Below are 24,327 nucleotides of genomic sequence, written 5' to 3'. Positions count from 1 at the left end.
CATATCAAATCTCCTTAAGGAAAGTAACTTCCACAGCTGAAAACTGGACCACAATCTGAACTCTCCTGGCAATGAGCTGCAGCATGCTGTTCTTCACAGCGGGTCGTTACTGCTTGCTGTTCCTTTTGTGTTTTGCATTTACCACGCTGCACTTTAAATGTTTGTATATGAAATGCATCCCTTTAAAATCTGTGGATACTGAAGGTTCTTTTCTGCTTGTTGAGGTAACTGAGTGGAGGTTGATCGTAAAATGTACTGAGAGGGGAAGGGAGAACTCTTATGCTGGAAAAAGCACTATAAATATTTTTCTGAGATCATTAACACAACCTTGTAATGCTTCGCCTCGTGCAGCGGAAAGAATTATACAGTCCTTTGATGATGAAGTTTCTAGAAAGTGTTTACAATTCCATCCCAAATATACCTGGTTTTTTTTTTTTTTTTAAAGCATTTAAAAAACAAACAACTACCCAACAATCTGTAATTCTTAATTCTGTTATCAAAGTTATTTCCAACCTTTGAAGGGATTCACTTCCCGGGGGCTCAGCAGCGTCAAACAAATGTTCGACTTTTATTCTGACACTTCTTGAAGAATTTGATTGAAACTATATATGTCAAGATAACACCCAACAAAGTGCCCCTCTTGCGTTTGTTTCAAGATATTTTTGGAAGCAACAGAGACGACCTTGGATGGAGCTGCTTTTCCAATTTAGGACTTCATTTGGTCCAAGAGAGTAAAATTATACTCTTCGGTCCTTTTGTGTACCCACAAACAAAACGGTGTTGTTACTTACTGCTATTGTAAAACTGTTTTTCTGTACCTTGTTAGCAGTGTCAATCTGTTGAGGATAAGAACTGTTTTAGGTAATCCACAGTTACATTCAAACGCACATATAAATAGTCCTCCAGTGTATCACATGTCCCTGTAAAACATTGTGCAATCCAAACGAACAGTGGTCCTTTATGTAATCCCTTTCTTTCTTTATAACCAGTGTTAATAAATAAGCTTTAGCCTTTGTCTTTGCTTATAGACATCAAGAATCTGATTTCAAGCCAGGGCTCACACAGACTTGATGTAAAGTCTAAATGAGGAGAGTGGTAATGCTGGTGAATGCGCTGTGCTGGGGATGCCACCTGTCTGGATTGCAGGAGAAAGATTGTTTGTCAAGCTTCAAGTTTAAATCCAAGGTTAGGAGCCAGGTCCTTCTAGGGCGGGGGGAGGTGGTTTTCTTTGGATTTAGGTTTGCCTGCTCTGCACTTGTGTCTGCAGTTTCATTATATCTAATTAATTGTGTTTTAAATAGTTTACATTTAATTTTCTTTATAATCAATATATTTTAATTCACTTGCACTGCTGTCTATTATAGGCATGCTGCAGTCTATAACAAAATGAAATTAGTTTGCTGTGATTATAATGCAGCAGAATGGACAGAGTACAGTATTCTTGTCATTTATTCTATATAATCATATTTACTGTCTTAAATAATATCTTTGTTCTGTGATATCTAATAGACAAATGCAAAGGATGATACAGGAACTAAATCTAGACATGCCATTGTGGTCTGTTTGATATAAGTGTTATACACAGATGTAAGTATACTACTTTAGAGTATATAGTTTAAATACGTTTGTGCTCCAAAATCAATCCTTCTAGCTGTGTTTTACACTCAGTATGCCTCAAGGCTCACATGTTAACTCTAGAATATACAGTTCCTGATTTTATGTGCAGTATCTGCAGACAGCTGAAGGGAAGCAACTGTGAATCGATCCTGGGAATCAACATGTGTGTGACTGTATGTATTAGCATATGCACAAATCGAGTTAAAAGAAGCTATTTGGTGCAGTAATTTTCATGAGAATCTCAAAAGAATTTATAAACAACCCTCAGTAAAATGGGACAGATAAACAAGTTGTTGCTATTTTTGTTACTTTCTAGATGAACAAACCATGGTGCAGAAAGAAATGGAATGCTTGGACCTAAGGAAACATCCAGGATCCCCCACCTGATACTGTCTGAGAGAGATCCTGAGTTCTGCCCTGACTATTGCTGTTCAGACAGCCCAAACTTCATCCTGGACTGATGTTTACCAGCGCAGGAGTCAGCGTCCCAGCTTTGAGTATCCTCATCTGATCTCTGCCAGTCCCTAAAAAGTGATTCAGAAGTAAAAGGTCCATTTGCATCGTGTAAAGGAAAGGCCAGAAGAGTCACAGATAAACAATCATGATACAGATGTGAGGTCATTTTTCTGAAGGAGCTTTTAATTAAATTTTCACATGGAGTTTGAAAACATTAGAAGCGTCACATCTCCCTTTGCTGTGCTCATGGAGCTGGTCAGACTGAATATGAGACTTCTTGATACCCAAAGATCTTCTTACAATCACAGAGAGAAATATCAGGAGAAGCAGTCCAAGAGAGAAACAACAGAGATTACATCTCTTCATTATATAGCAGCAGACATAATTTTAGGGTAACTTATCTGTACGTGTCCAGCTCCCATTTTCAGCCTCTTACAAGTCTCTACTTTGGAGTGTAGCTGAAAAAGCAGAAAAAAAACCCAACAGGTAACTCCTTAAACATTTAAAGGAAATGAAGAGATTTTTAATATTCAGTGTTCCAGTGAAAACGTAAAGAGACGTGACTGTGAAAGCACATGAAGAAAAGCTGTCTGGCTTTAAACATGGTAAGGAACAAAAGAGTTTGTGCACCTGGTTCATGGTCCTGGCCAGCTGTGGTCAAAGCTGCTGCTCCTGATTGCTTGCTTGGGAAACTCCTCAGCACAGCGCTGCGTTGGAATCAGTTGGAATTAGATCTTCTCTATACACAGGCAGAGGATTTAGCACTGGAGCACTAAATTGTGCTTTTATATGTGAGACCAAATCAAGGGTCACCTCCGTTAATGAATAATCCACTCAATGGTGATAGATCCTATTTATTCTGATAAGTTTGGCTTTAAAAATTGAACTTTTGTTGATACAAGTGTAAACTATGGTGGAACATGAACATGTTTTCCCTATGAAAAATATTCAACATCAACAGCACAAAGGAATTAAACGTTCATATCTTTTCTTGAAGAGATCTGAAAAATCAGAGTTTTCACAAAAGAAAAAATCAAAAGCAAAATTAACTCTTTCCAAACTAAACTTATACTTTCTGGAAGGAAAAAAGAAATGCTTCAAACAAACAACACAAAAGAACCCAAATAGCTTTGATGGAAATGTTCCCCTTACTTACTGGATATTCAGCTTATTACTGTGTAATTCCATTGGAATGGGATGTACTCTTCACAGCAGGCTCAGTGCTGTATTATATTCTCCAAGGAAAGGTGTGGATACTGGAGTTTAATAATAAGGGCATATTTCTTTGATACAGCAGCTGCATCAGAGCCAAACTTTACCTGCAAATACACAGTGCTGGCACAATTTATCTTTGAAACAATCCATATGAGTACACAGGGTTTTTATGAAAGGCATTCAACAAATAGCGTGGGTTGCAATGTTATTGTTTCAGTGATGCATAAATACTGAATAACCAAACACAACACCAGCTAATTAAGTTGAGGGTGACTATCAGACAGAGATAAAGTACACAGTAAGTAACCATGGGCTAAGCCCGCCCTCTCACTGCACATACTGTGGTTGCTCCCTGAATACGCTGAGAATGAGGTTTCCAGGAAATTGGATCCTGCAATATTTGGCACCTGGAAACTAAAAGAAGGTCAACAAATATCAGAGCAGGCTTCTTCAGCTGCAGTGCATTGTAAAGATGGTGCAGAGCTTCGGACAGAACTTCAAAAACAGGATTCCTCCAATACAACAGTAGTGAGAAGTTGGTTGTTTAAGGAAAGTATTACTTGGAAAGTATTATTCCATGCATTACAATTAGCCTCTACAAGGCATACAGTAAATCAAACTTCACAAATCACTGTTGCAAAAGAAGAACTGGACGCACATGCACGCCATGCACAACAAACCCCACCATTAGACAGCGCCAGCAGCAGTATCTCCCAGCTTGTAAGTCAGAAGCAGAGGCATCAAAAGGCACGTTCCATTGACAAGATGTTATTTTCCAGCATGAAAAATAAGAGTTATGGAGAACTAACCCATCTGAAACCCTTTTTTCAAAGGTTGTTTGCAGCCTCTCATCATGGAAACACAAGTCCACAAAGGTACCTGTATGATACGGTATGCAGGCTGATGCTGTTTGTGTATTTCTTTAAAGATTAATTATTACTGCAGGTGTTGTCAATGAATGAGAAAGGTCTTCATTAAGATGAGTGGGATCAGTTAAAGAATAGATAGTTAGATTTGATAGATTAGATGAGACAGGAATACAGCAATACACGTTGCTGAATAGTTGGGAAAGAAACAACAGGTAGCCTGAAAGAGGTGGGTCTGCCCTTCTGTGTAGCACTTTTGTCTAATTCAGTTTGTAATTATTGTGAAAACATTTCTCCCATTCTGCTAGCATTATTTGTGGGTCTGCACAGTCAGGCTGTACCAGTCTCATGGTAAAGGATGATTATTAACTCTGTTATTCAGTTTATAGCCACGAATAGCTGTAAGAGCACAGCTGCTTCATTACATATCAGTTATACGGCCAGCTTAAGGTATGACATAGTGAATGATACGCACTACAATGGCCTGTTTTTCATACACACCTTTGCAAGATCGATGGATGCACAGTGTAAAGGAAGCTTTGTTAACAGCATTTTTCTTTAAGATATGTATAATTGTTTATTTAAAAAATGCTATAAAATCAGAACATCTGCTTATAGGGAATATTAGACTTCTATAATGAGTAACGGGATAACAATTATAATTCATTTATGCTATAACCCCTACAGAATGAATGAATTAACCTTTTCTAAGTCAACCAAGTCACACCTAGGAGAACAGAGTCTGACCCAAATAATCCATAATTAGATCATCAGCTGTAACACTATTGATCTCCTGAGATCTGGAGTGGCCTCAGCTGCCCTCATTCTCCAGCTGCAACTCAGAGAACAGGCTTCATTCTTGAAAGAAAAGAGACATTTTAAGAAGACGTGCTATAGTAAAATGGTGATGTTGAATATGTGTCTTCTTGGAATAGCCTCAATCTGTGAATATAGAACCAGAAATCACATTATGACCTTGTCAAGCAGAACAATTATATTATTGCTTACTTAATGGGGGTCTGTTGGCTGCCCCCACAGCTTGCGGGTGCTGTTCAAATAGATTGAAGTCCGTAATATCAGTCTTGAATTGTACTTGATCAGTACTTAAAAAGTTAAGCTGCAAAAATATTATTTAGATGATTCAGTTTTTAGGAAGACTAACAACTGGATCAATACTGGAGTTATAATACGTGTCTGTATTATTCTCACATATTAAGTATTTCATGTCTGATACCTTTTAAGAAATGTATTCTAATGACACTATGTCTAATAATACATCTAATACCTTTTGTGTGATGATCCTTGGGGTCCCTTCAACCCAAGCCATTCTGAAGACATGATATTCTTGGAACGGTTCAAATCAGTACACTGTGTTTCTAGCATTTCTTCTCCAATGGTCAGTAGGTAAATGTAGCAAGTTACATATGGCTTTAATTTTTCTTAACAACATATATGAAAGCAAAAATAGATATTTCAAATCCAGTTGCTTATGATGTAATTAAATTTAAAATAAGTGCAACAATTTGATTTGGATTATCTGATTAACAGCACAGCTCTAATGACCATTTAATCCCCTTGAAAGATAAAGCCTTATTGATACCAGGTACAAATACAACTCACCCCTTTCAAAACCTACCTGTGTTAAACCTGAGATGCATAGGATCCTTCGGAATGATCTGAAGGCCCTCACGCTAACACCAGGTTGATTTTTTTCCCTCATTTCTGTGGCATATGTTGTATCCAAAATCACAGAGAAAAGAAATTTCATGCTCAGAATTGAAACCCTTTTTCACATTTAACTCAGCCAAAATTCCTGTGATGGCAGAATTAAATTTGAGTTTGTTCTCTAACGATGAGGAAGCCACAATATGGAACAATTAACATTTTTTTTTTCCTCCAAACTACAAAAACTGTTACTTTCTCTGAACATTTACAATCATTTTTAAGACATCTGTAGTCATCGAAGTCCATTGCCTCTGCCCAGTTTCTTGGGCATTCTGTAAGAGTAACCTGCATATGTACTGATCTAAAAGAAATGAGTAATGCTTCTTCTTGTAAAACACGACGAGAACTGCAGATGGAAGTGACATTCCCTTATGAACACTGACATGTATGTAACATCTGCACTTACACTGAGACGCTCTTCTTCCCACGAAAGTCAGAAAAAAAGGGGACAGGAACCTTTGGACCCAAGCAGGCTGCGTTCTGACAATTGCATTCTAGATGGCTCACAGTGGCACTGGGGAGAGGACAGTCTCAGTGAGTTGTGTGTCTTTGCCTTCACCAATAGTTTTGTTTCCTTGCAGTATAAATATCCCACAAGGATACTCACTGCATGCAACTCTTTTTTTTTCTTTCAGTTGAGTCATTTGGCTGGTTTATGTCTCCCGTGTAGAGGTGAAGCTTCACAAAATGCCGACTGCCTGCGGGAAGAACTCCCTCCCAACAGATTCTCTACCTGAGCATCAGGGAAGGAAATAAATCTGGAACTGGTGACATTGCAAGGACAAGGAGAACAACCGCTCGGAGAATTATCTGATTCAGTTGGTGTTTATTTTTACTCATCTCTCGCAATCTGCTCTCCAACAGAAGATGCTTATTTGCAGAAAAGAAGGCTGTCTTCTGTCTGAACTGATGCCTGGTCTGCAGAAAAGATGGCCCTTCGGATGAGAGGTATGCTTTAAGCATGTATTAGCTAACGTAGTAGGCTGCTGGGTGGGAATTGGATGTGCCATGTATGATAGCTAATTCAGGATAAACTCTACATTCCTTCCCATCATGCTTCTCATCCACCACCATAAGCTAAATCTGCCTGGCACTCAGAAGTGCACATTCCAAACTAAAGCATTCCACATGAGGAATTTTAGAATTGATTATTCATAAATAATGCGTGTGGAGAAGCCGTAAGGTGTAGCTCAGCTGATTTATTTCACACACGCTTACTGTCAAATTAGAGTCTTTTGGAGAAACTTTTGCAGTCCAAGTATATTGTCATGGAGGTCTGAATAACTGCAGATTGCAAACTAAAGTAAAACAGATTGCATCAGAATGGGGAATAGGTTAAGAAGCAGGAAAGAGCTGTTACTTTTTACTGCAGCTGAATTGCTAAGAAACAAGTGAAAGTGTAAAATCCACACTTCCATCTGCCCAAGGCTCAACCCTTATTTTCAGGTTATTTCTACTACAGTGATTTTGTCTGGCAAAACTCTTTCATGTAAGACATTAAATAACGTTGAGTCACTGATGTGCCAGCTATGGTATCCAGTAGTTACTGAATATAAACCTGAGTGTTTGCTTTCTCCAAGTCTTTGCCTCGGTGATATCTTAAAACATAATAGCCTCTGCCTGTTGGCTTGTTTTCTCATGGGGAGAGTGACAGAACATTTTGTGTTCTCTTATCTTCAATAGCAATGAAACAGGAGGAGCTCCACAATGCGAAACCAAATCTACTGCTATTAATACAACATCCCAGCCGCAGAGAAGAGATTTGTTTATTTATCAAAGCTAGAGATGCCTCTCTCTGACCTTTCCAGAGCTTGTGTGCTTTAGCTGGGAATAGATTCCTAAGAACGGGATGCTCTTTTTAAAAATATACACTAAAAACTTAGCCCCCACTCCTGAAACAGAGCCAAGGCTGTAAACCCGATTATGTGAAATACCCTATAATGTTGAGTATTTAGAATAAGTCTAACTAGGGCAATGGTCCATTGCACAGAGCTCAGACAGCCCACTCGCCCTTCCTACTGCCAATCAGTGACACATTAAGTGACTGTAACCATACATGGGCCCACTTTCTGAAGCCTAACATCTGCCTGCAGCCCAACAAACCTGTCAGTAGTGATATTTCTTTTTTTTCTTTTACAGAATTAAGTGGTGTTTTAGGCTGTACTGAACTGTGTTTGTTTGTAGCTTTCTGGAATTCGTATTGAAGTTTTGAAGTGAAAAAGAATCATTGCATGCACAAATCAAAATGTAGCTATTTTTTAACGGTTTATTGTATTTACTGACCTGTGTGGACAACAAGAATCTCTGCAATAGTTGAATCTTGCATTAAGAATTGATTTATTTACCTGATAGATGTATAGTCTATTTCATCCTGCTCCATGGCTGTATTTTAGTCACCACAGGCTGTTAAGGAGTCATTAAAGCAGACCTGGGCTGAGGGACTAGGAACCAGGGAAAGAACTGGCCCTATGTGTGCTGATTCCAAATCATATTATATAAAAGGAAAACAATATTTATGCCACCTCCTCCTCCTCCAACAGTTACAGCAGAAGGCAGCATACAGTCCTAGGAAGACCTAGTCTTATCTGACAGCTGTGCTCTGAGTGTGCCTGCTTGACTGGGCCTTTTCAAGACATGGCTGTAGCTTTTGTAGCTGGCTATCTGAAATCTCACAGGTCGGGCTCACAGCACTGCACTTGGTTCCCCTCTCCTGCCCTCTGTACCCATAAGATGGTGGAAAATAGAGGGACTGAAAGCAGCATGAAGCATTTAATTATAACGATACCTGCTGTTTTCTAGGCATTACACACAGGGTCCTGTAATTTGACAAAGCCAATCACCTGTAGAATTAGAAATAAACTCCAATAGTCCAAAATTACTGTCTACTCTCTGTAAGCAACCACTGGGCAATATGATCTATAAATAAAATCTCCCAAATATTGCTCTGAACCACGTAGCAGCTTGGAAGGCCAAAAAACTGTCTTTCATTACTTCTTCACACTTTTGAAGGAATTGGTTTAGCAGTGATGCATCCCCTCATGCTCTGACCAACTTCACACTTCATTTTTTAATCCAAATCTAAGTAACAGGCTTTGGGGACCTTGTCTGTATTCCTTCCTACTCAAGTCTGTTCCCATCTGCCTGATCCCCTCAGTGACTTTACAATACTTCTTTTGTGTCACCAGAACTACTGTTGCCTCCCAGTCAAACTTCCCACACTGGTCTATAAAACTGCTCTCCCTGCTTTTGCATGTTCAGTTTCTGTATCTGCAAGCTCATGAATAAGGGCTTGTTTGAGGACACAAAATTTACTATGGCGGTTTTACAAACTGGGTTCAGACCAAGCTCCGCGTCCACGGAAAATTGCCAAAAAACATCTGATCCTGGTAATTGAGGGAAGGGCATGTGAGGAACCTGTGGAAAGAGGTCCCTCACCCTGCCTGACTCACAGCTGGAGTTTCTCCCTGGCAGTTGAGACGGGTGATGTGAGAGGTTAGTCAAGAGTGGGAGCAGATTCCTGTGGGGCTTCACCAGCCAAATTCCTATCTAGCAAAAGGTTGCTACAGCAACTCTGAGCCACCCGAGATACAGAAATTATTGTAATGGCTGCTGAAATGCCTCGCTACTGCTCTGAGACAGGATAAGGAAAACCCTTCCCTTTGATATGGAATGGTTTCCCACTGCCACGCTTTTATGTCAGCTCTGTACAAGCACCAAGTTTCCTGAACTTGCTTGGCAGCCAGGGTTACCTTTCGGTCGAAAGCAAGACGCCGTTACTCATGTGTATGTAATGCAAACATAGAAATAATAAACCTAAACACTGAACAATAACATAGTAAACAAGTCGTATCGTTAGTTAACATCCTATGGAGTGAGCTGACCAGAATATACAAACCTTCACATAGCCAAGTTGTGTATTGCCCTGACTAGAGTTTCTGGTTTTCAAAATTCACATAGATACAAAAAGAAACAAACAAAGCAAAAATGGGACAAAAGCCCTCATAGCTTCCCAGCGACTGTCCGGCCGTTTCTTGGCTGCCTTCAGCCTGAGCATGTTTTCCTCTGGCACTTGGCCCGCTCACAGGTCATTCAGTCCACTGGACTATGTCATAAATACCAGACAGAGACGATGCTTTGGACAGAATGGGAAAGCTTGTGACCTAAACAGGACCTGAATTTAGAATGGGGTGGACTGAGGATAACAGAGACGTAGAACCAGCACTATCAGCATACTAAGTGAAAAAAACTTTATCAAAGTCGTTCCCATTTACCTCCCTTTTGCTTCAGAGCAACTCAGTTTACTCTAGAAGCCAACAATGAACACAGCAGAAACTCTGTTATCTGAAATAGTAGCTGTTTTTAGCTGAAATAACTGGCTTTTAAAATTACAGTGATTATTTCACTGAGACATCAGTTTATATCTCAGCGTTGCATTTTGGTCACCAAAAAAAAAAAAAAAAGAACCAAATTGCAGTCAATCTCCTAAGGCTGCCAAATGTCGTAATATTTGGTATCAGTTTGTGGCATTTTAGAGTTTTTGATACAAGCTTGATCTGTTAGCTGAGAATTTCTTAGGTTTCTTACCTCTCACCAGGTCTGTGAGCTTTTGGGCTGACCCTGAATAGCCTGAGAGTGAACCGTGCTTCCAGTGTGTCCAAACACCCGGAGCGAGTCATTGTCTACTGAGGAGCTGGTTCTCAGAGCTCAAGAAAAGCATATCATTTTTAAAACAAAACATTTGTTAACTAAGGATTTCCTGGATTTTTCTGCTTTCTTTTTCTTATTTATACTATGATCTAGACACTGTGAAACCACTGTTTAACTTCTGGTATTATTTATGGAAGCCAGCCCGTTGATGTTTCCAGGTCTTAGAGAGAACTTCCAATTTGCAGTTTCGATACCAGGTATGTAATCCTGACTTTAATTAGTAACAACTACTCTGATTTATAACTGTGGTGAAAAAAATCACTTCCAAGTATATCTCTCTCTGGATGAGCCCTGGGTTTGCATGGCGTTTGCGTGCATTCAGTGCTACACATCACAGCTGCATAAACAAAGTGGTTTGTAAATATTAGCAAATTAGAAATTGGTATTTTAAATTTAGTTTGCTAGAGTAGAAGTGACCACGCATGTCGTACGAGGCAGCACAGAATCAGGTCAGTGAAGTTCATGTGACTCCTATCTAGGCAAGATATATAGGTTGCACAATAAGGGCCATTAACAAATAGAAGAGGAAGAGAGCAATAATAATAAATAACTTATTTAAAACTCTGCACAGGTGCTGCTTTACCTTACAGTCCTCCTGTCTGCTACTCATCACTGCACAAACTTCACCATCACACCATCAGTTACAGCTGCCCCAAAGACTTCTGTGATGACAGATAAAGGTTACAACGTGCCGATGACCCATGAGGATGTTATAGGATGGAATATTGTGACTTTCAAATGCCTTTTTGAAAACCTGGGGAAATATATCCCCCAAGTCTTTATTTAAGAGAGAAAATATTAGGACTACAAAACACTTCAAACACGTGCTGAAATTAGAAAATCTTGGGTCAGAAAATGAAGCCCAGAATCACATAATTAAAGATTATGTTGGGGCATATACATGGAAAGACAGCCTTTATTCTGTCATTTTCTAACTTCAGTGTGCTTGCAAATTATTCATATTTTGGCAAAGATGTTGGATACATAAAACGTACATATTATATGTAGAACTGCGTTTATCTCTGTTGTATGTTCTGCCTTACAAATTCACTTTCCTGGTTCCATGTCAGAACCTACAACATTAACATATTCAGATGCCAGTTGCTGGATTTAATTGTTTCTTGATAATCCAAAAGGCTGAGCCTGGACTTGCTCAGCCTCTCCATACTTCAGTCTTATCTAGCACTTTTTCTAAGCCACCCAGATAAATTATCTCAGTGTCCTGAGGTAAAGTGATTCTCTTGTCCATGGGGTCTGCATTGCTCCAATTTCTTTCTTTATTTATTCTGCTTCATCTGCCAGACAGTTCTGAGCTCAAGCATTAAAAGTGATGAACAGGAAAAGCTTTCACTGATTTAATTTAAAAAAGTAAAGATGTATAATGCTGTACCAAGAATTTCCAGATAAAATAAGTAATTTTATAACATCTCTTTGGTAGGAGTGTGGCCAATAAGCCACATAAAGAAAGACCAACACATGAATCTGAAAATAATCCTCATGTAGTTAGAAAAATGGAAGAAAGAGTGGAGAAGGAGAACTGCTAATTCACCTTCATGCAGAACACATACATAAGGATGTGGCGTATTCATTTGCACTTGAACAGACTATTTAGTTCTCCAGAAAGAATCAAAAAGTTTCCCATATTTTTTTTCCTGGACTATTTTTGAAGAATCCTTTGAGTTATTAAGTTATTATAGAAGCAAAAGCACCATATTTAACTTTTATTGCATTCTAATTCTGCATTATGCTACTGATTAAAAGATTCATTGTCACTTGTGTCCTCTTTCAGTAGCTCAGATATTCTCCAGCAGCAGCAGAACGTGGCTCTTTGTTGCTCTGCTGCTGTTCATGATCTCAAAGCACTGTAAGTGGAAGTAAGTTTCACAATGTATTACGCAGACAATTCAGTTTCATTTAATTCAGTGAAAACTGAGGCACAGAGATTCAGGAACTGTGAAAGCTGAGAGCAGAGCACAGAGCCTTCAGTTTTCCATACACACACCCATTCCTTCTCCTTCTTTCCAGCATACGTACTCTTTCAAAAAATACAGGCAGGCAATGTGTGCTAAGCATCCCCTGACATGGTTAGAGAACTAACATGCACTCAGACCACAGCAAACTTATATTGAAGGTGCCAAGAACACTGAACAGGTTAGTATCAGGAAATCCTGATTGCCTCCATTGAGAGGTCAATGAAAGATAGTTGTGTACATTTGCTGTTTGTTACTCAAATATCACTTCCTTATGACACTATGCATTACCTAATCTGCAAAGGTCAACGAATTACTCTTTAGTTCCTTGCAAATGACAGTGCAATGAACTTTGCCATTTTTAATACATACTTCTGAGGAAAAAAGCTAGTGGTCCAGCTTTGAGGCTCAGAAAGTTTCTCAACCTGAAGCACATTTCATGACAATGTATTTCTAGCACTACCCATAGAGCTCTGTAACTACCAGACCTCAGCAGAGTCCTTCTTAGAACTGATTCACAATTTGCACACACTCGGCATTAAGGGGTCTAGTTGTTGATTCTTGAATCCTTATGCATTATAAATACAATTAGTCAGTATATTGATCATCAAATACAAAGAGATTTAGGAGAACTGAGATTTCTTACCATCTGACGTGTGCTAATAGTTAATAGTGGCTTTGGTTAATAACTCTGCATTGCCAGTTTCCTCACTTAGAAAAAGAAGACCTAATGTGGAACTATTGCAGATCAACAGCTTGTCAAAGCTGCATAAATGCACACTGACTGGTAGGGCTGAACACAGTGCTGATCATGTACATAGCTGCCGACTTCTCTTTTCACCCATATGGGGCTGAAATCAGTCAGTTTGTATGGATACTCAGCACAGTTTACAGGTCTGAACCACTGTGGATAGTTTCCATAGAACTAGAAATCTCCATGCTGGATCGGGACAGCAGGGTTTAACTTAGCAGGTAGCGGAATGCACAAGCGCAGCACAGAGACAAGACTGGGGAATTAAGCTGCTGGCAAGTAGCAGCTGAAAGCTGATTGAACACAACAGATTGAGCTTTCATACTGGACAGATAGGCAGCAGCTATTTAAATGGAGCATTAACAGTTTTGCTCTTAATTATTTCCAAACCTTCCAGCTAATGCAGACTCAGTATGACATGTATCTTGGCCTCATTTATTTGCTGTTTCTGTGTGAGTCGAGTTACAGCTGAATGGTTTGTTGAAAATTTCTGTCTGTTGAAAGCCATTTTCTTTTAAATGCTTGTCTTCTTTATTCAAGCACTTCTCATGTAAGTAACTGTATATATACCTCACAGAAATGTTTGCTTTCTCCATTACAAGTGGAATTTCTTCTGAAATGATACTGCCTTGCAAGCCAACAAATGCTCATCATTCTGACAATGGTGGCAAGTGAAAGGCCAGTAAAGTCCAGAGCTAACGTGAAAACATTATACCTTCAGAAAAGGGAGATTCTTATATATCATTTACTTTTAGGTCTGGGGTGACCAAAGACCATGGCATTTCAATGTACTGTACAGTTTTTCCTGAAGTTTTGAGAAGTATATCAGTGACAAGTTTTATCTCAGATATGTGCATAGTTAAACTTGTGAAACCCACAATGGCTGGTTTATACCTCAAAGAATAAACTGAAATAACCTAATAAACCTGTACTAATAAAAATGTCAAAACTATCTTAAATATCTCTGAAGTAAGAGAATGACCTTCAAAAATTATGTAGCTGCTTCCAAAAGTGAGCATTTGAGCCCTGTTTTCACACTTGTAGTTTCTATTCATCCTCCATTATATTGTATTTCAATAAAGACTGGAAACCCTCATCAATACTAATTTGATACGGATCCAGGGTGGACATACAATAGCACTTGTGACAAGTGGGACAGAATGTACCATTTGACATTTATTCAGCCTGAGAGAGGACAGACACATGAAGGTTATAGCAGTCTAATGTTTAAAAGGTTCATGTAGACAACATGATATAGTAGAATACAGTGGAACAGAATGGAAAGGAACAGTTTGGTCGGGAAGGAACTTCAAAGATCATCGAGTCCAACTTCCTGACCTCTTCAGAGCTAACCATGACTCCATGTTTTCTTAGGGATGATGAGTAGCCACAGGTTTTGAGAGGGCAGAATTTCCATGAGTTCTTGTACAGCAAATATGAGTTAGCAGATCTGCTGATCCCTTCCTACAGATGTCCTAAACAGATCCTCCATAAATACAAGCCAGAAACTATTCACATCTTTTACCATTCTCAGAGCAATTCTTATTTGTCCTCCTTCTTGGTCTTTTCTGGCATGTTTCAAATGTAAAAACTCTTAGATGTGAAAGGTAATCAAATTCATGCTAGGAAGTGGTACGTGAACTCAACATATTGCCCCAAGGCTTAGGCATGAAGGAATTTCAGCTGTGCAGAGATCCAGTGCAATAGGAGAATACAGAAATATGAAGAACATGTTGACATAACTGTGAAAACAGACAGACATTATTGGATTGATAAAAGTAGTAGTGGTAGGGGGTAGAGGTGTGTGTAAAACAATGTGATTTGTAACAAGTGATTTGCACTCCTTTTGCACAGATATAAAGAGCTACTGAAGCATTGTTCTAATTTTGTTTATGCTACCATAAACTCCCCAGCTGAAAGCTGCACTAACCTGTACAGGTGAGTCAATGTGGACAGCAGCAAAGCTTGCTCTGTTCTTTCAGTGACTGCTACAGAAGTTCTGCCACACCTGCATTATTCCTGGAGTGCCTTATCCTCCCCCTCCACTTTCTGCGTGGATGACTGAAGTTACGGCCTGGCCCTAATTTTGCAGCTAGTCTCAACAAGTACAGTTAACAGTCCAAAGCATTCCAGGCACAGGGGAGCAGACACGAGCAAGTCTTTTAGCAATTGATATCCAAGAATATATCAGACAATATATTTTCCAATTATGGATTCTTTATAAAAGTTACCAATTATGAACTCTAAATAGCCAGTTTCTACTGTACCTCCCACTTCAGCTGCGGATCTGGTGATTCTTGAATTTGCAGTCAGAAGAAGGTAGGACAATGTCTCTAATGGTTTTTCTTTCTGTTTGCAGAGTCTGGAAAAGAAAATTTGTTTTTTCCACAGCGAAGCAAGTTTTAATCTTAGCTTCATTTTACTACTCCATTGAACAACATACCGTATGTTTCTCACATTTCCTATGCTGTAAACAAGGAAATTAGATGATTTATTTTTTAATTTCATTTAATCATCCTCCCATACCTCACGTCTATCTGTTTGCATATCACCATATTATCTATGGATGCAGCAGTTAAATGTCATTATTTTTACTGTAGAAATAGGGCACTCAGAAACAAAATGCTCATCCAAGTAGGCCAGTGACAGAGGTAGAAATATAACTGTGGGTTATATGCGTGTTAACAAAAAAATTGGACTTTTCATCTACGGTGCTCTTGGATTTAAAATATCATTTTGCCTGCTTCAAAGGTACTGTATTATGTCTCCACATGGCTTTTTCTTAGAGCTGTGCAGCTGGAGTTCTAGTGTTCTGAAATGTCCCAACTGAATTTCAAATGAATATCAGAAATAGGCAAGGATATACATGATACATGCAGAATATGTATCTAGGGAAATCACAGAAGATCTAGTTTCCACTAGTTGGTTATACATAAATTATTGAGGCGATCTTCGTAAGCCTGTTGATTAGCTGGAGGCAGATATCTATTTTAGGTGTACTTAGGGTCAGGATTAACTCACAAAACTTGGATGGCATTGTCCATAAAACAGCTAGAATCATTTCAGCAGTCTCAGCCGAAAATGAGGTATTCTCCTTTATCTCTTCTAAACATATATAATTTTAGCTTTCCCTAACGAAGAGGATGACATTTTTGGAAATGAAGTGTTAAATGTCTTACAAAGCTATACTAGAGACTATTTAGGTGACTGGAGAAAGAACAGGACTGAGAGCCAGGAGACTTATTTCTATTTCTAGTTCTGCCATAGATTTTGTGACTTTGAACCTCAGCTCCTGCTTCTGTGAAACGGGGATGATAATATTTACTGTTCTCTCAGGGATATTGTGTAATGCAATTTTCATGATGGTCTTTGAAACGCCTGAGATCCTTGATTACAATGTTCAAATGAAAGCAATGAATAAGATAGTAGTAATCAGAGTATCAGCATGATTATTGATGATTAAAAAATAATGTTTGATAATGTTATTGATATTAAATTATAAGCTTGATAGCATGGTTCTAAAAAATAATAATAAGCCCAACCTGTTCATATCTGGAAGATCGTTGTAACACTTCTAGGAACAAGGATGCTGCCAGCATAGTTGCAACATGAGTGGAAAAGAATCTGTGAAGCTCTCTGTCTGAGCAATTGTAGGAGGCAGAAATGAATATCTTTTCAATGATGCTTTGTGACATAGGAGCAGAAGCAGCTTTAAAGCTTAACAGTATTTTTAAAATATGACTCAGGAGAGGTTTTCTTTTTTAACTGAGCTGGGTGAAAAAAAAAAAACCAACACAAAAACCACACAAGATTCAAACAATCTTTTAGAAATCTGGAGCCTTTAAGTAAAACAAGTATTGTAGGTCAGGATGATCTGAATTTGCATGTAACACCATTGACAAACACCAAAGAGATCTATGCATAATAAACAGAAAAACAGATCTGATATGTTGGAAACCTTCAGTTCTGAGAGATTAATGAATTGCCCTTTCCACAACATGCCATTTTTGTGAAATACCTATATAGATTGTATTGAATAGCAGAAATAAGAGACACGAAAGATCAACACAGCAGTAATTCCACTAAAGCAAAATGCATTCAGATTTGGTTAGTCACAGTAACAGAAAATGAAGGCAGTTCTACAGCTTCTTTTTTCTTCCCACCTCAGGTCGCTGATGTAAAGACAAAGGTAGGGGGAGGTGACATATGCAATGCAATTGCATCCATTACTCCTACCAAAGAAACAGTGCATTTTTAAAAACAAAGCCCAACACTGTTTTGGGTGATGCAGATTTAACTGGTAATCCAAACAGATGATTTGGTTTCAATCTCTGATTTTGCCTTGTGTTACAGGAGACAAAAAAGGTCAACATAAAGATATTGTGTAACTAATAAAAAAGCTTCCTTAAGAGTATCGAATGAAAACTAAAGTGTGTTACTTTGTTATTTTAATGAGTTTGGATTAAATCTTCAGCACCAAACACAGAAAGGTGCTTCAGCTTGTGTCATATCAGAAAATGTCACAAGTCTAAATAAGTCATGTGCCATTTGTCTGAAACAATGGCTAAAAATCAGGTCATCTCCATGACTATGTAAAGCTTTCCAGCCTCACATTGCTACTCACCTACATGGAGAGCATAAGGATGTCACCCTTTCTGTTTTGAAAAGCCAAAGGAATAACTGATTCAGTAAATATATGAAATGATAGCTATGCATTTCATGGGGGAACTCCTCATGGTACAGTACTACAAAGAACAACAACAACAATATATATTGTTTATACCACCACCTTGACTATAGTTTATCATATGGTCAAGAAATGCAAAAAAAGGAAGTTTTAAAAACAAGTAATTCAGATCACTTTAATATTAGGCTTTTACTAGACAAAGCTGGAGTAAATAGAAAGTGAAAAGACAAAACACTGGCATCAGTGAGCAACATTCTGGTTGTTGTTGCTGCTCACAGGATAACATAAGCATCGTTATGAACATACTGATAGGAACATATGAGAAGTGTTAACTGCGTACTTTTCAGACATCCTTCTTTCCTTCATGCTTCCTATCACAGGCAGGACCAGACAAAAAAAAACTGTGGATGAGTGATTTCCATTCTCTTTTCCTTTCAGTGTACAAGACTGGTTCTGTCTCCATAAATACATGTTCAACAGAGTGAAAGGTAAGCTCTGAATGCCATGGTAGCGTTTCTAATGTATTCAAGAATTACAAATCCAAAGTAACTGTCTTAATACTTTGAGGAATGGGGCTGTCTGGTGCATTTGTGTGTCCAGCATGAGGCAGTGTTCTCCTGAATGCCAGAGACTGCTGACTGCAGGCTTCAAAACCAAAGCAACCTCTGCAAGTGTGGCCTGAACTCTATGGCAAAATAATGCAACTTTTATTGCCTACAGGTAAAATGCAGCATGACCACAACAGTCAACTTGTTACAGACATAAAGTATAGGTCAGTTTTGTAACACCTTCCTAACAACAAGCTCTGCCATTCCATCAGTACTGTGGCTGACCCTGCATATCCTTACAAGCTTGGTAGTATCCCTAGCCACTTCTACAGATAGTAAAACCGAGATCTAGAAGCTCACAAGGGATATTTACAAAGGAAAAAAAAAAAAATGGCAGCTAGCTGCCAAATTAATTAGAATTAGACCTTAATTAGATGGAAAATTCAGGTCAGGATGAGAACATAATTCAAATCTCGTGGGCACCAACCAGTGCTTTGTATCTAAAGTTGTTGTGCATTTTTAAGATAGCAGTGAAGCTGGTTTCCCTTTAAGAGAAATGACTTGGCCATCAGATAAGGATAATATTATTTTTTCAGATATGTCGGATGGATTTTGGTTCTGATAAAAATGTTGCTCTCTCCCATACTTTTAGATCCCCTTCTGACGTCAGTATTGGGATAGAGAGAAAGATTTTTCCAAACAGGGAAATGGAGATGATTGTGGCAAATACTCTAACGGAGTCTTCAGTGATAAACTGAGTAACTATCAATAGGACAAAGAAATAAGAGAAGAAATCTGCCAAGCCAAACTACCATCTCTTATTGTCACTGAGGCCAGAATCTGGCTCACCGTCTCTTCTGCTCTACCAAGGCAGCGAGCAGCTGTTCTGTGCAGGAACAGTGATCCAGTTCTAGAAATCTCCCAGCAGCAACACTATCCTTTGTATGCACGGTCTCTCAGCCTCTGTGGTAGACAAATTCTACCTGCTGCTGGTTCTGGAACATATATTTCCTAAGAAGAAAAATCGATAAAGAACGAATTCAGATTATCTTAATTACCAACATTCAAACTCATATTTAATCACTGATTTTTCTACTGGGTTTCTGTTACTGTTTCATCCCTGTATTTTTTGCATGTTGCTGTTTAAGCTGTAAGCTTCTTAAAGAGAGAGAGGGGAAAAAATCCCTAGACATAATGCCATGAAATCAAAGAGCAAGCTGACTGGGAAAAAAAACCAAACCCAAACAGTTACTATATTTAAACTGCATTATCCTATCACAGAGCTGCAGTTTTCAAACCTCTCCACTTTGATGCAGCATTTTTGCAGCATTTTAATATGTTTTAGTAACATAAAATGGCTGAAACATTTTAATAGCCCCAATTTAAGAGGAATTAAATAGTACCGTAGGAGGAAGGATGAATGCCCTCGTTTTTCACTCGTAACGATGTGTGTTTGAAACCAGCTGAGGTAATGAGCGCAGTGAGTTTGGTGGTCCCAACTGGAGTCTCATCAGGCACTTTGCCAGTCTGCAAAAATCATCACATAATTTGGCACAGTTAAGCAGTATAACCTTGTCTGTGCTCACTGAAGGAGATCCAGGCCTGAAATAGGAGGGGTGCTGCTGCTCATGGTCAGCACTCAGTGTATTGCCACAATCGAGCGCCATTCTGTGGGGTGCCCTTCCATGCTACATTTAACTCCAGTAAAAAATATTTGTCTTTGAAACCTGAGCTACAAACTGACACGTTTTGTGTACAGTGAGAAACAATCCATGTGACAACCAGTAGCTCTACAGCAAGTCTGCTTTGCAGCAGTGTGGATGAGTTAATGTTACTGCAGTTTGAAGGAAGGCATCCTGCAGTCTTCTCTCAGGCCAAATTCCCATTTACTTCAATTAGTAAGCATTACAGAAACAGTTTTAATGCTGCTGCCTGATGTGTTGGCTTCTCCTTCTAATATATTACAGTGAAATAAAGATAGCAGGCCAAATGCATGAATGGTATACTGCCATTATGTGAATGGAATTTCATCAAGGCTAAAGCTAGTCCATTTTGTTGTGCTTCTTTCCAAGGTAACGCTCTACAAACAAACCGCAACTTTACTTCATAGCAGCAAAATAAATCAGTTTCCTTTCTCCTTAGAGATGGAGAATGTGAAGCTGTGTGCACCTGCTGGAATACCAATATGGAAGCTTTCACGGGCTTGCACAGCTTAGGCAGAGCTGAGTTGCCTTCATTTTGATTTGGGTCAGGATAACCATCTTTTTTAAGAGACAAGACAAATTGCTTGGGAAACTTTATGAATCCCTGGATAATGATGGGAAATCACACTTTTCAATTCACAAACCCAAGTTCCTCTTACATGAAATGATGCCAGCATGATCAGGTATTGATTCCAATGCATCAGTTTTGTGCAGGACAGTGATTGTAAAGGAAATTCTTCTCTGGAGGAGAAACAGCTGTGGAGCAATTCTCAGTTCAGCCATTCTTGTCCCAGAGTTCACTGAGCATTCAGTGACAGGACTGTCCTTTTAATTCTTTGTTCCAAATTATTTGAGTCTATGCTGAAAAGATGCAAAAGAATGGGAAGAATTAAATCCTCCGTTCTCAATGGATGAGAGAGAAACAAGAAAAGCGGAGTTGTCAGTCTGTAGCAGGAATAGTGAATCCTAGAGAACACCAAAAGTTCACCGACATTAGGTAGAATGCAAACTCTACTTTCCTAGCCACATTTCTGCCTGTTAACCAGTTGGACTACTTTTTTTTATACACTGCCAACTTCTAATTGCACAGGCCATGGTTCTGCTATGCCTAAATACTTTTCTATGAGCCTTTTTGGAAACAAGCTCAAAAAGGAAACCAATAATGACATACAGAGTACATAACAGAAGGAACCAACTATGAACCATGACCATTTTGTTGTTGGTACAGTTAGAGCATATCTACATACGTGCAGTGTGATGCAGTGGTCCAAGAAGTGATGTAACTGTATTCAAGCAACATTTGGCAACACAGATTAATCCTGCTGATAAAAAAGGATAAATGTAATATGAGCATGGAGTAACCAATTCTTGTACCTAAACTGGGGCATCAGATCCAACTCATCAATCTTTGGTCAGAACTGTCCTGTGAGGTGCAGGCACGCTGGCAAGAAATCCTTATCTGGACACTGGCTAATTACACATCCTTGCTAGGAAGGATGCAGGGCAACACAGCGCCTTGGAAGCCATCACTTTATATCACTGTCCCCTCTCCTCACTCCTTGTGCCAATACAGAGGTAAGATAAAGATATTTTCCTTCCAGATCAGTTTCTCACAGTGTGATACTGTGGGTGGTTTTAAGCAGCGATGGATATGCAGCTTGTATGTAGGATCTGCATTTATGTAAGCCAGCACACATGAACAGATCACCTCTTGTATTTGCACATGCATAAGAACTGGTTGAAACCAAGCGCTTTTAAGGGCATTTATATCGTGCTCTGTATGGTTTGCTGTGTGTATTGCCGGTGTCACTGATGTCAGACGGTGCTGATCTAACAGCTCGTTCTGCATTCATTGAAGTTGCTGTGAATGAAGGGGCAGGATGGCTAAATCAGTCTGTTTGCAGCATTCTGTGTCTGTTTTCGTGTCTCTGCCACTTACAGAGATACAGCACTGAGGGAAGCTGCTATCTCACACCACGCACACTGCCGAAATCACACTGTGCAGTTCTTACCTCCTCGCGTTATCTCCGTGCGAGCCGGGGCTGAGTGTGCGTGTGGCTGTGATGCTGGCAGGGGATTGGGGAAGTCGTGTCAAAGACACAGCCCTGCCAGCACAGGCCCCACACAGCCCTATAGGACCTATGGGGAACCGACCCCTTTGGGGCCGGCAGGGAGGCAGCAGCCACGCTTCCTTCCCTCACCCCGGGCATATCCATGGCTGAGCGAGGCTCCCGACCCCACAGAAGCTGGTACAGCCCCTCGCTCATCGATTTGTCTCGGCTGTGGGGGCGGCAGCCCGGCCCTCACTGGCCGTTTATCCTGTCACGACAGAGCCGGGCAGCCCCACACTCCAGTCTCACATTCCTGTCACCGAACTCGCTCCCTCAGCCATTCCAGCCCCGCTTCTCTCGGCCATTCCTCGCGGGTTGAGGCCGGGACAGAGGGCGGCCACAGCGGTTCACACCGGGCCATGGGGGGCGGGAAAGCGGCCACCCCACCTGCAGGCCTCACCCCCGGCGGAGCGGAAGCGCCCGGCCCGCCACGCTCGGCCGCATCATCACCATCATCACCATCATCACCACCTCCATCACCATCGCCGCCTCCTCCCGCTCCCTCAGCCGATGGCCGCACACCGCGCAGCGCCGCGCCTCGGCGCCAAGGGGCGTGGCCCCGCTTTGCCCCGCCCCCTCCTCTCGTCCGGCCAATCAGCGGCGTCCACATGCCGCGGCGGCGAGTGGGGCCCCCGTCGGCCCAGCTGCCGTAAGTTACATTAGAGCAGCCGCCGCCGGTGCGCGACCGGAGCGAGCGGGAGCGGGCGGCTGTGCTGGGCGGGTTGTGTGGAGCCGTGACGAGCGGTGCGGGTCGAGGGCGGGAGGGGCGGCTCGCGAGCCATCCCCGGCAGCGCCTTTTCCTTTTTCAATCGAGAGGCGGACGGGCCGAGCCGTGCCGTTATCACCCTCCGCGGGGCGACCCCTGAGGAAGCAGCGGCCCGGGCTGCTCGGCTCCCCGCTCTGCTCAGCCCGAGCCCGGGGTGCGTGAGTTCCCGGTTCGGAGGCGGCCCGGCTTCCTCACAGGCCGTGTGGGGTGGGAGGGGGGCGGGGGCTTTTTTTTTCCTTCCGTCGGTTTTTCCTTTTTTTTTTTTTTTTTTAATTATTTTTCCCCCTCCTGAAGGAGTGAAGCGGGCTCTGTGCTTTGGGGGGGGTCTATGGTGATAGCACGGTGGCGTTGGGGGACAGAGCGAGGGGCTGAGGAGGGGGCACCCCGCCGCTGAGGAGGAGGAGGAAGAAGAAGCAGCGAGGCTCCATTTGCCGCTCCCTGCCCCGACCATGGAGAACGCGCACACAAAGACTGTGGAGGAAGTTTTGGCGTATTTCGGGGTCAACGAAAGCACCGGGCTCAGCCTGGAGCAAGTGAAGAAGCTGAAGGAGAAATGGGGCTCCAACGGTAGGTCAGGCGGCCGCGATGCCGCTCTCGGTTCTTTCCCCTTTTCCTCCCCCTCGTTCACGCCGTTCTCCTGCCCTCCCTCCCATCCCTCCCGGGGCCGCGCTGCGAGGCCTGACGTGTCTGTGCGAGCAGAGCCGGCATCTCTTGCAGGACCCGGAATCGGAGCGAGCAGAGAAGATGGCTGACTGCAACTCCACCTCGTGGGTTTCTTACAGAGCCCGGAGCGGGGAACCTGCCGTGCTCACATGGAGCACCCGCTGCTCTTTGCTCTTCTTGCCCTTATCCTCCAATTTTCCCTGCTTTCCGATGCCTTTTTGGCCCCTTTTTTTTCTTTTTTTAAACATTCTTTCAAGTCGTGGCACAGCATTACGCTGATGAGGTATTTCGGTTGGGTTTTTTTTTGTTCTTCGTTTAAAACCCTCGTTGCTCGGCCTCCTTTAGCCCCTTGTGAGCCCTTAGGGCGTTGTGTAAAAATGAAAAGCCGTGAGGTTACACTTCTTTTTGTTCAGCTTGAACGTCCCTTCCACGCCAATAGTTATGGGGAAATAAAGGGCGAGCAGAAATAAGGAAACCCTTATTATTAGTGGAGAAAAGAACTTGAAATATTTGGAACCAGGCTTCCTTTTCTTTTTTTTCTT

General features: G+C 41.0%; 1 protein-coding gene and 2 long non-coding RNA genes across 6 annotated transcripts in view; 2 read left to right on the top strand and 1 right to left on the bottom strand.

Moving 5' to 3' along the window:
• The first annotated feature begins 425 nt into the window (after positions 1-425).
• On the top strand, positions 426-11,285 carry LOC146759647 (uncharacterized). Its single transcript, XR_014949104.1, has 5 exons — positions 426-1,185; positions 1,934-4,163; positions 6,515-6,827; positions 10,680-10,783; positions 11,158-11,285. It is a non-coding gene; the product is annotated as an uncharacterized LOC146759647 (long non-coding RNA).
• A 3,177-nt stretch (positions 11,286-14,462) lies between these two features.
• LOC107321140 (uncharacterized) lies at positions 14,463-22,998 on the bottom strand. The gene is made up of 7 exons (XR_014949103.1): positions 22,744-22,998; positions 21,493-21,564; positions 20,905-21,106; positions 19,946-20,069; positions 19,392-19,553; positions 15,575-15,669; positions 14,463-15,049 (listed from the first exon to the last, which is right to left on the bottom strand). It is a non-coding gene; the product is annotated as an uncharacterized LOC107321140 (long non-coding RNA).
• The window catches only part of ATP2A2 (ATPase sarcoplasmic/endoplasmic reticulum Ca2+ transporting 2), a 39,842-nt gene continuing 38,503 nt past the window's right edge, over positions 22,989-24,327 (top strand). For 3 of the 4 annotated variants that reach the window (XR_001558467.3, XM_015877724.3, XM_015877723.3), the window contains exon 1: positions 23,044-23,689. Coding sequence is in view for 3 of the 4 variants with exons in the window: in XM_015877724.3 (XP_015733210.2) it covers positions 23,572-23,689 (118 nt within the window). In the remaining variant the exon portion in view is untranslated. Of the gene's footprint in view, positions 23,006-23,043; positions 23,690-24,327 lie in introns of those variants that run through there. The other variant, XM_085555738.1, reaches the window with a different exon arrangement.

Source organism: Coturnix japonica, chromosome 9, assembly GCF_054131305.1.
Source record: "Coturnix japonica strain WE chromosome 9, WE-NBRP24, whole genome shotgun sequence".
Classification (NCBI taxonomy): domain Eukaryota; kingdom Metazoa; phylum Chordata; class Aves; order Galliformes; family Phasianidae; genus Coturnix; species Coturnix japonica.
This window is presented reverse-complemented; position numbering and strand designations above follow the sequence as displayed.